Source organism: Trachymyrmex cornetzi, unplaced genomic scaffold (genome assembly GCF_001594075.2).
Source record: "Trachymyrmex cornetzi isolate Tcor2-1 unplaced genomic scaffold, Tcor1.1 scaffold223, whole genome shotgun sequence".
In the NCBI taxonomy this organism is placed as follows: domain Eukaryota; kingdom Metazoa; phylum Arthropoda; class Insecta; order Hymenoptera; family Formicidae; genus Trachymyrmex; species Trachymyrmex cornetzi.
The window spans coordinates 1,496,754-1,509,223 of record NW_017296881.1 but is presented as its reverse complement, the minus strand read 5'-3'; the positions used below and the strand labels follow the sequence as shown (position 1 = coordinate 1,509,223).

The window sequence follows — 12,470 nt, the reverse complement described above, 5'->3', positions numbered from 1 at the left end:
GCCCCCCCCCCCCCCCCTGCCATAATTTCGTAGATCCCCCCTCCCCCCCCCTCCTACTTCCCTCTCCTCCGTGCCCTCGTCCTCGCTGTACGATCTTGAATTTCGAAACGCGCCATTTTCGGACGGGGCGACCAAGCGAAAGGATAGCGAAAGGATACAAGACGGAAGGAACCCAATATTGAATTCTGATCGCGCGATGGCGAAAAAATAGTATTAAATAATTGATGACGATAATTTGAAACGATTGACGTCGACACGACGTCATCTACTCTCGGATAAACTCGCGGACGGTCAAACAAATGAAGAAGACTAAAAAGTAAATAATAGGAGAAAAAGGAGAGAGAAAGAGAGAATGGAAATGGAACACAAACTTTCCTTTCCACGTGTAGCAGTAAAAAGAGAAAGAAAAAGTGCGAATGGAAATCCTTTCAGTCGTGAGCCGTGGCGGTGTCGCGCAAGGGTTGAAATTCCCTTTACTGGATGTTTAATGCGGCAATCTAGGGGCGTGATAAAGTGCCAAACGAATGCCGAAAGGGAATCGCGAAGTGAGCGCCAACCTCACGTCACGGCACGGTCGGTACACCGCTAAACGTTGGTACAATACTGGCACAAGCTATTACATTGTATAAACACGGCTTTCTGCGGCTCCCGCCAGAAGAGTGGCAGGCGAGCCACTTCAGAAATTGAAACGTAGGAAGAGAAAGCTGGTGTGGTTGCACTCGACGATTGAAATCGCTTCCACCCTTCCAGTACGTACTTCTTCCCTCTGTTCGATACTCTTTCTCTTTCTTCCTTCTTTTTTCTTTAACCCCTTTTTATTTTCTTCTTCTCTTTTTCCCAACGAGAAGACTATAAAGATTTCGTTCCCTTCGCGGCAGCACTTGAAAGAACTCTTCGTAATCTTTCGTCTTTCTTTTTTTTCGTACGGTCCGTCCGCTCTCTAGCGCAATAGACGGTTCCTCGCCACGAAAAAGTCACGCAACGAAAGTCCATTCGCTCCTTTAACAATTAGTTCAAGAAGAACACAAGCGCGTGTCTGCGCCCAGCTCACGTTCGAATTATCACGATCGTCAAATTTCTCAGAAAATTGCCGCACCTCAGTCAAAATTCATGCAAAAGTAGCCTTCGAGCTATTTAAGAAATAATGCAAAATCTGAGGTCTTTCGTCCCAAGACCACTTGTACTCTCCTCCGAGCACCTATTTTTCCGCTTTTTTAAATCGTGCGTCGATAGAAGAGAAGAATAACGTTCCTCGCATACTCCCGGATTAAAAGGCAAACAGTCCTCTGGCAGTGGTATGGGAACATACGTACCCGTTGAAAGGAAATTTATGGGAATTAATATTGGCTCCCTAGAGGGTGAAGGGGAGTTAGGCGGGGGTGTAGGACGGTTCTAGATGTCTCGGGGACTCGCGGAATGCGACTTTCCGGCATACATTGGAGGGAACTTTAAGAATTTAATTCCTATGCGTCGTGCCTCTTTCCCATCTTGCTCGTGCGCTCTCTCTCTCTCTCTCTCTCTCTCTCTCTCTCTCTCTCTTTCTCTCTTTCGCTCTCTCCGTCTGTTCTTCGCACGAAGAAGAGACACACGAGACTTTCAGCGTCTTACATGCCCGCCGTAACGATACTCGAGCGAACGAGCGCCACGGCATAATTTCATTCGCCGCGCGATCTCGACCCGCCCTTTGTTCTCTTCTTCCTTGTCTCGCGAGACAAAAGAGTTACTTTTACCTTAACTTTTGCCAGTAGATAGAATTCATATTGTTTCGAGAATCGCGACAAAAAATTATCTATTCGTATCGAAATTTAGGGATAAAACCTTCTTCAACATCCAACCTTGTTTTGATTTTCATATTCTTGAAATTAAGATAAAAAAGTTTCGCATCGTAGAAGGGATAGAAAATAAAAGTTCTTCAAGGGAACTTTGCGACTTGAGATTGCTCGCTTTCCGCAACTTTAGTCGCCGTGACATGGCGGAAAAATTCTCCTCCGTATCTTCGAAAGAGACGTATATCGCGTAACGTCGTCCGTATTGGTGTCGTCACGAAGCGAAAACGACTGCGTAGCAACAAAAAATCACCATTAAGCCGTCATACGTCTCCCCAGGGATGGACCCTACATCATATAGGTAGCGGAGGAAGCGGTATTAAACGTACAAACGCGATAAGCTAAAACACTTCTCATCGATGCGCTCCACGGGGTCTTTTCCCCACGTCTCCCCTCGAATTTACCTCGGTCCCCGTCGTGTGCTCTTATTCTTTTTTTTTTTAGGCATTTAGGGAAAAATGTCCGGGAAAAATGAAATGTCATCATCGACACCATCGCGTGTCTCGTCTACGAAGGAGACAAGGGAAACAATGGGGAATGCATGCTGTGCGAACTGTCGCCACGAGGTTTTTCCCGACGAGCGAGAGAAAAAAAAACATGCTGTGGCTTTTAGTTGAATAAACATCGCATAGATATCGGCATAATCTATGCACGCGTGGCGTATCTATTCGGGAAATCGATATCAAGTAAACTGGTACAATATCGGGATTCTTATTCGTTGCATATACATTCTACGCTAACAAAAGATTTCTTTTTATTCTTCTTTTTGATTATAAAATAATCAGAAGAATATTATTTGCAAATTGTAATTATTTATGACCTCAAATTTAGAATTGTTTTATATACAAGGTGACAAAAAAGTTTACAGTCATAAATTTTATGTTTATGAAATTAGAACCCAAGTAGTAAGTTGACTTGAGACATTTTCCAGCAAAGACACAGTGTAACATAATAAATCATTGCGTCCTTGTTGTTTGCCAACGTTAAACAAGAATACAATGATAACTAATACTTTAGAATTTATTTTTTTTAATATACTAATGATCGATAAACATGAAACTTTAGTGTCAAACTTCTGTAGCTGGATGTATAATCACAACGGATTAAAGTTATAGAAAAAAAGAAACATCAAGGTATATATGTGTATATCAAGTATATAACTTTTAGCATTTCTCTCGTGTGTGTATATACACGGCACATCCGGTTTGACGGCCATTTAAAGAATACCCAGGGATTAGAAGTCGCAGTCATCTTGTTTTATCGACTCGAGCCGCGATTATGGCGATAACCATCTAACCAGTGTTTTTCGGACTCGGCATCACCACCACTAGCTCTGCCATTTCGGCATCACCACCCATCATCACCACCACGGCCGGAGCGGACGGCAAACACGATCCGTTTGATTCGACTATCATCCCTTTCTGCCCTCCCACCCTCGGGAATCGTCGCTTCTCCCTTCACCTCGCCTAGCCTTTCCGTGCCGCTTATTTTCTGCCAGAAAGCAATATCCGTTATGGCCAATAAACGCAACCGTATCGAAGTAACTGACGATCATTCGTCTGTCCATGTACGTCGAATGTCCAGCGAGAATTATGCTTCTTTTAATAAAAATATAGCGATCGCTTTTATTACAAAATTAATGAGCTGATTGAATTGTGAGTTGAAAACTTGTGCAATTCAAATAGAATTATTATATTCTTCCATTTTCAATGAAAAACACAAATTCAATTTTATGATTATTATATTGCTAAAATATTTCATAAAATTCTAGAAAGTTTTAAATCTTGTGACATTTGATATGATAGATTTTTAGCTTGCATAATTCTTGATTAATTTTCTTAATTATTGTGTGCGCGGTCGACTTTTCGCAACTTTGAAAGGAAAAAGGGAAACTTTCGAATTCGACGAGATTTGCAGAGGTGTAGACTCGCGCGTTTTAATGTTTTTGCCCTTCGTGCCGAGGGTTGGCACCCTCGCGCGCGTCGTATTCTACCCTAGCCGCACGTATCGGCCGCACTCTCAGTGCTCCTCCTAGTCTCACCCGCGACGGAGCACATAATCCTGATATCTGTCGGTTTTCGGGCAATAAAACACGCGTCCCATACAGACGGAACCCCCGAGAATCGCTACTGCTTCCGACTGATAAAGGAACGCACGGCAAGATATCGAGTAATCGCGTGGTCCCCGCGTCAATCGATGTCATTGGCTTTCGCCATTTTCTGAAGGTCGGCAGTTGGACGGAATTACCAACGTATAAAATCTTTGAATTTTAGAAAGCTTGAGAAATTCTATAAAAGCTCTATCCAGATTAAAATTAAAAGATATAAGTATTATTGAGAAAATACAGTGATCTCGTGACGCAAAGTGCGCCGTTGTTTAGGTCGTTTAGATTGTTATCCATGTGCCTATCATTGAATATTACGCTTATCGTGATTACGACTGTCCGACGCCTATCCCGCCTTTTGAGCGAGGCGTCGAACCGCGCTAATGCATTCGCACGCCACAAAATACCCGGAATAAATCTATGATGCTACACACAGACGTGCATCTTTATTTCACGACATTACAGTATCAAGTCGCGAGTGCGATGCGCAATTCAAAATTATCGACCGTCTTGGAACGGCTTACCTAAGGCCGAAGCGAGACCTCCCTCCTCGGCCCGTAAATACTTATCGGCGGATCGAAGCGTTCAAAAGATCCGCTCGGTGGCCGCGAGGCAAAACGCCAAGCTATTCGGCTATTACGTTTCTGCATACGGGAGAGAACCCGGTAACCAGATCGGGTGGTCTCGAATGACCCGCGCGCTCACCCGGGGAGTAAATATTTTCATATTATTTTACCCGTGTAATTCAAGCGTCGCAAATCTGGCGTCGATCGCCAAGTTTCGGCTTCGGCTTCATCGAAGATTCTCATGTCGAAAAATCGGGACTGTACTTTACATCCGTTTCCTATCCGGTAACGAGCCTCGGTAACTATCGATCGCGAACAGTATAGTTTTCGCACGACGACTCACGCAAGTTCTCTTTCAACGCTCTCAATCCGAAGCGTTATAAACGTGGCAAACAAAATAGCGCAGTGCGCGCCGTTTAAGCGGACGAAGTCCGCGAATAAAGTACACGGCGGATGTTAATAGGATAAATTAGTTTATCCTACGAAAACATCCCGGCGAAATGAAACAGATCATCCGCGGCGATCTCCATATATCGCGCGATAGATTCGGCCTCGGGGGTGTATTGTCGAGTCTATTCAAGACGCGGCGGATATTCCTGTGAATATCGCCGGATGCCACTATCCTTATCTTTAGATCGGATAAAAGAATAATACGCAAAAAGCGAAAAAGCTTTCGACTTTACGACTTTACGGTTTATATACCGTGTTATATAAAGGAGATTGGTGGGGGAGAGGGAAGGAAAAGGAAAAGGAAAGAGCGGATAAGACGGCTGACCCTCTCGGGATGTTTCCACTCGCAAACTGGATTTCGATGACCGATCTCCATTTCCATATGGAGGTCGTGAGCAGGAGGGTTGCTGAGAGCAACCAAGAAGTTGTCACTGGGAAATTGATATTTGAACGAGGCCGTATAGCCCTATCGACCGCAGCGACGAAGAGAGCTGGTCGAGAAACTTTCGCTCGCATCGATTTGTCTTGACTCGCAAAGTCGGAATTCAGAATCGGCTTCGGTCTATCGATCGATCGTTAAGAAGACACGCGTGTCTTCCTCTGTCGATGTTACAATTTTATATACCGTCGACATCGATTCTTTCCGCTTCGCCGCGAATCGACGTCGGCGACCGGAGCACGCGTCGTAATTCTTCTTTCGAGTTAGTTTCAAGCGGAGGGGGACCCTCCGAAATTAGCATTCGCACAGGATGCACGGTCTAACTACTACTATCGACGTTGCCTCCAACTATAATCGTCCGAGTGGGTACGGGCTAAGTGTAATATTATTCAACACACAGCTCTCACAGTATGGATATCGAGAGCCGTAGAGCGCAGATGCTGTCCGTCGGAGAAGAGCGCGCGCGAGCGACCGCGGCTTTTCTAGTAGGTGCCTAAGAACCTAAACGTCCTACCACGAAACCCTCCCATCACGAATAACGGGTGTTTCGGTTGGTTTTGGGCCCTCGAGAAACGCGTCCTGTGGAGATTACGAGCTCATCCAGACGCTCGTCCGTCCGCCTTCATGAATCGTAATTACGCGTTTACAGCGTTACACGCGCCTCTGTCTTGCTCGCTTTACGCAAGTCGGATCTCCTCGAGGGGGTAACAACTCGTAACCATCGTCATCGTCCGACGCCATTCACGCGATTAATTCGTGAATACGGATAATTAACGAGCGACCGACCGCACCCAGATTGACTTAAAGCGAATGAGTGAGTCTGATGGACAAACGAAAAAAAAATTTGTCATCAAAACGGAAAAATCGCCGAGTATTATTAACACTGTTATCATTCGTTGTGGCCGAGGGGCGAAACATTTAGATAGAAACGCTCTGGAAAGTAATTATAAAATTGCGATTTATTACGCGCGAGGTCGAGTTGTTACAAAGGAAAAAAATGTCGATCGCAGTAGCTGGTATTACCGCGGGAACGGGAATGGTGATCGTTTTAACGAACCCGAAGGCGAGCTATTATTAATTTTTCCGGAGTAGAAGCCGGTCATTCTTGGCGCAGCCCGGGGGCCACGAAGGAGAGCAAGTGCTGCAGGTGGCGAGAATGGTCAATATAACCACAAAATGTAAATCATATTGCTATTCCCGGAGGGCTCCTCACTCTCCCTCTCTATCGCTATCCATATCTCTCTCTCTCTCTCTCTCTCTCTCTCCTTTACTTGGCTCTGGGTATTAAGCACAGTCCGGGTAAGACGCCCTGACTCTATATTAGTTTCCACGGGTTCCCTGATTGGATTCGGCTATTACGTTTCCCGCACTGATTGTTTGCGTCCAACAGACACGATCCCAAAGCGTTATCCACAATCGACCGCGATGATGTTTCAATGCTGACGTACAAAATACATATCTTGAAATTTGCTCAAGAGCAATTTTCCCTTTTGTAGTTATAAAATTGCAAAAAATATGCATTACTCGATGAAAGCTATAAGTATGTTGATTTCACATTGGGATAATTCGGTGGTATAAGTTGGAAGTTACTCGATTCCGAAGGAATCTCATGTGGATATCTCAGAATAAATCAGTCGATGCCAGGATGCCTTCTACGGCCGAGGTTAAATAGCCTCGGTACCGCATTCTCATACGGAACCCGGCGATTTCTGACCTACCCGCTGCCGCGGAACTCGATATCGACGATCGAGATCTATCGTGTCCTGTCGGGCGGGCGAGCGTTAAACACACGGTGAACTTCGGGAGAGGGAGTGAGAGAGAGTCACCAGTCAACGAGTCTTCGACGTGGGGAGTCCACGCCGAGAGCGGTCAGAGGATTTCTGAGCGAGCGCACAGTGGTAGCTGATGTATTTTGACGTGCCCGATGAGAGAGGCCGCTCTCTCTGTTGACTGCATTATCTAATGGACCACCCTCCCCGCCTTCCCCCTTTGTCTCACTCTGTCCCTTCGTCTCTCTTTATCGCTCATCGATCTCTCTCTCCCGTGCTCCCTTCGTCGCAGCCTTCCTGCTCGATGCCACGACAACTCGGCGTTTCAGTTATCTACGATCTACCGCATCGGGAGACAACCTTTCGACGAGTTGCATGTATCTCGGCTCTAGTTTCATAATCGACCGCGAATTTCTTCCCTTTTCTGTTATGCACCTTATGTAACCGCGCGATGTCATCGGCGCATGCATGCACATATGCAGTAGTTGATCTTATGCTGAATTAATTGCTGAGAGATTGCGACAAATGTTCTGGTTATCTCCAACAAGAAATATAAACAAAACGAATTTTGATCATACGAGTCAGAATTCTATTAAATATATATATAATAATTATCATAATTAAATTTCTGGTTATCTCGACTATTTAATAAATTTAATTACAGGTGGCTGATTTGTACCTTTTTAGTATTGAATCTCTGTAAGAATTCTAATTAATGCAACAAGACTTTCCAATGAAGATTCGAACAAAAAATATTTTTAGTATTCTTAGAAATATATGAATGAGTCGTTTAGCAATTTAATTAAAAGCAGAAAGTGGAAATGTTGGATGACATATAACTGAACTCCAAAGTAGGTATGCAATTACATGTGCTTAGGGATAATTAAGATTGCAAGAGATACATAAGAAGAAGATAGACGTGGATGATAACGATCGAATACCGCAACGTTTTTCCTTCGACGTTCGTAGGAATGCAAGAAAGAAACTAACGTTGAAATCCCGAGATGATATTGCCCCGATAGTTACCGGGTTACCAGCCCAGAGCTCTAAGCGCGAGCTCAGTACCGAGCGCGCTCGATTTGGTCGGGAAAGAAGTTACGCCGCAGTTACATCCAAGGCGAAGTAACGTGCAAAAAGCCCGAGCATCTCCGATGAGTACCGAGAGGAAGTAAGAAAAGAGGGAGAGAGACAGAGAGAGTCAAGCCGTGGAACAACAGAGTTTTTCGCGATCGGCAAAGTATTGTCCGTCGTACTCTCGCGTCTCGTCGGAACTCGAGAGCGAGATCGTGCGACCGTGACTCTGGAATCATCCCTAAGACCTTAGACCCCCGCGCAACAACGTCCGCGCCCAGCCATCACCAACACCGTTCCGCGACCCGTACAATCTCTCTCTCTCTCTTTCTCTCTCTGGTATCCGCCAGCATCAAATTACAAGTTCCTCCTCGATCTACGATCCGCTGTCGTCGTCGCTCGATTGGTACCCTTCGAGGGAACGATGTTTTCTGTCAAGTTTGCACAACGATCACGAACGAACTCGTTTAGACAATAATGATTCCTGTCGCCGAAGCAGCAACGCAAATTCGGTATTCACAATAATAATGTGGCTCTTTCGTGCCACGACCGCAAAAAAAAAAGGAAAAATATGTAACGCGTATCATATATAAAGAATATTCCCTAGACAGTGTTTAAAAAAAATCGGGACAATATAGTCAACCGCATAAAAGGATCCCGTCTGAATTTACAATCATGGGGATCAGCGCGAAAGACCCTCACGCGATTGCCTAACAAAATATCACGGAAGAAAAAGACTCGTCCTTCGTCGCGAGCCATCAGGACTGGCAGATCTGGCGACTACACTCCTTGTCCTGGCCTGGCACTGTGGACTACGTCGTCGAATCCTTGGAGCGAGCAGCCCCATTCGGGGCAATTCTTTGCCGTCTCGCGTGTATCCTTAGTATGCAACGTATGCAGTCGGTTGTTACCGAAGGAGTGGTTTGCTGAGCGGCCAATGGCGAGTGCTCGAGCTAATTCTAGGGTGCCGCCGCCGCGCCATCTTTGCATCATAATGCTGTCCCCCCGTGCCCCGGCGCTCACTCGCGTTCTCTCTCCCCCCGTTTCCTCTTCACCGCCCCTCCCGTCACTGCGAGAAGTCTGCCCCCTTCTTCCTCCCTGCCCCGCTGCCGTCCCGCAACCTCTTCCCTCTGCCCTCCTCGTCCTCCTCTCCGCCCCCACCCTCTCCCACTTTCTCTCCACCCTTGTTTCGTTTTGCGTAAGAGAGAAAGAGAGGACGAAGAAGACGAAACATCAGGTGAAAGAGAAAGAGAAAGAGAGAGAGAGCGAGAGAGAGAGAGAGAGAGAGAGAAAGACAAAGAAAGAGCGAAAGAAAAGGAACGAAGAAAACGTCTCGGAGGCGCGTTATGCCAAAGTGGATAAGGAGAAGAGTGCACGAGAAGGAAACGAAGAGGTGTATAAGGCAGGGAGGAAAAGGAGGGGCACACGGCCATGGTGAAGAGGTAGAGGGGACGAAGGGGTTGTCTGCGCCTTGTCTGCCGGGAATCAATCACGTATCAGTGATGCTCAACCAGTGGCCACCTGCGAGACACGATCGATAGGATCGCGATACCTGTTTACGATGGCTCATCGATGGTATCCGCTGTTATGTTACTTTGAACCATAGAATCATGATGGATCCGTGAACGTTGAATTTTGGTCCAAAGTCCGAGCGACAACGATGCTTCCGCGATGTTTCATCATGCACACGTATACACATGTACATACAAACACGCAACGAGATTGAAGAAAAAATTCTTGATATTCTTGCGATGCCGGTGTGTGGCCGAATGAGAAATACATTTGCATCTAAAGTGGATGGATGCTTTTGCACGACGATTTATTTCCACGGCGGCAATACGATCCTCTGATTACCGTTCCAGAAATGACGCGCGAGTGGAGGGCGATTAAAGCCGCGTGCCCTAATCTCCATGCTATACCGGCGCGAAAGCGAAGGGAAGGTAATGTCGTCGTACTCGAGTACGCCTACGGCGACGTCGTACCTACGCCTCGCGCTACCGTCTTACCTGTCAGGGTAGGGTAATGTTAAATCGAGAGAACGCGAGTAGGAGCTACCGTCTTCCGCCAAGCCTACCATCCTGAAGAATCACGACAGATCCATTTCGGCACGTCAGTCGACTATTCGAAGAATCCGACTAATGCATATAGAGTTATAACCACATATACGTGTGGTTAAAAACGAAGAAGATAATTCAATGTATATATTTTTAAATAAGTTTTTTTTTTTTTTAAATAAGAACTTTCGGTACTTTAAAGAAGCATGCATTTGTGATATTGTTTTTGTCTTCGACGGTGTCTCGGAAGGTCGAAGAAATAGAATCGAGAAGGCGTAATCGATCGAACCTTAATCTTTTTGCCCTGAGGTATCTTTTCGCGGGATTCGGGCGCAAGAACCGGTCAACGTCTCATCGAACGGAGACGCGCCGCGCCACGCCATTATTCGTCGAACCCGGCGCAACGAGAAACGATTAAGGCAGAATCGTCGTCGAACAAAGCCAGAGCCCGCGAGAGAGGTCGAGCCAAAAGTGTCGAGGGCCGAGATGCGCCCGAGAGAAGATACAATGGCCGGACGCGCCGGTTCACAATGACGGAAAATAATTAAAGCGGGCAGGGGGAGAGAGAGCCCGTTCAAAGACGCCGACGCGGGGGTCTCGACCGATCAAACCGATCGCCTATGCGCTGTATCTGAGCGAACCTACGCGCACACCCGTCGCCGTGACGAATCCACGCCGTCCTACACGTGTACCTAACATTGCGCGCGCGCATGTACCTGTATGAGTTCCGACACGAATTTGTGTGCGCGCATCATGGTGGATTGATTTCGTATACGTCTGTATTGGCGACAAAGAACGGGACATTGGAATCCGGAAAAGAAGTCTGAAAGCGCGGCGACCAGAATGAATGGTCTGACACGAAAGAGCGAGCAAGCCTGCATTGTTGCTTGCGGTAAACGACAAGTTGCCTTGGAATGCTTCGTGACATAATTTTAAAACAAGTACAAAGAGAAACTTTATGATAGATTGAAAATTCGTCTCGGTTAAATCACGTTTTTTGTGCTAAATTTATTTTAAAATTAAATTATTTTGAAAACAAAATTATATATATATATATAATTTATTAAATATTTTTCTTACATGTTTTATTTTTCATTAATATACTTGTTCCTTTTGATTATCCAAGTATCGTCAAAGTGAAATAAAAAGCGAAGAAATTGATGAATAACGAAATGCAAAGAGCAGTTTTTCCTTCTTATCGTATTTTTTTAATACTCGTTTGCATATATTCGCTTTAGCTTAATACTCATATATTATGCAAACGCGGGAGTCCAATGCAAGTTCCCTCTGTATCTTTTTAACGGCGTGACTCACTGTGAGAAATCGATAAACGATTCGTCTCGGGCGTTCGACTCGACCGGCTACCGTCGGATTCACGCACGGTAGCTGACGAGACGATCGGACCCCCGCTTAGACGTGTACTTTGAGTTTTGGGGCCCGCCGTGCTCGGTGTGAAGCCCCCCGCTGTAGAATGATACGCCAGGATAATTCCACTGAACTCTGACCACGCCGGGGTTCCGCCACCTGGGGGACGAAGATGGTCAGCGCGAATTTACCGCGTATTTTCATCACGCCGTTCGGAAACGTGTGTCAACATTCACGAAATATACAATACGTAACAAATAATAATCTTTATTAAATAATAATCTAGTCTATCAATCATGCTATAAATGATCGCATTATTCTTTGTTGCAGTGGTTTATCAGAAACGGTTAAAAAAGGAACGGCGAGCGAGGAAACGGCTGCAGGAGCAGTTGGACCTGGAGATCAAGAGGCGCACACAATTGGAGGAGGCCCTCAAAGCCACGGGCGCGTCCTCGGAGCAAGTCAGAGCGATTACCGGTATGTGTGAATCGTCATCTCTGTGAACAAGTTTTCGCACCGGCAGATTTATATCATCTCGAATTTGGAAATTGTCATGTATCTAAGAAGATTATACTTGAGAGCTTGAAGAGAAATTATACTTATAAAACGCTCTGTTCTCGCGCTGAAAATTCTTTGCTAATATCTTGCTCTACAAAAAAAAACGTCTCGATTTTCATCGCGTAGATTAGACACGAGATCGCTGCAAATGGACGAGTTTTCTTAGGATTTCGCGAGCTCGTCGTCAGTCTCTCCGTTAAGAGCCCCGGGGCCAGCGGTGATCTCGGAATAAATTAATTAATACGCCGAGGCAGAGCAAACAGCCTGA

General features: G+C 45.8%; 1 protein-coding gene across 7 annotated transcripts in view; it reads left to right on the top strand.

The window, feature by feature from the left end:
• Positions 1 to 12,470, top strand: part of dac (dachshund family transcription factor) — a 207,586-nt gene that overhangs the window by 183,708 nt on the left and 11,408 nt on the right. For all 7 annotated transcript variants that reach the window (XM_018506307.1, XM_018506306.1, XM_018506302.1 and 4 more), the window contains one exon: positions 11,975 to 12,121. In XM_018506307.1, coding sequence (XP_018361809.1) covers positions 11,975 to 12,121 — 147 coding nt within the window. The remainder of the gene's footprint in view (positions 1 to 11,974; positions 12,122 to 12,470) is intronic.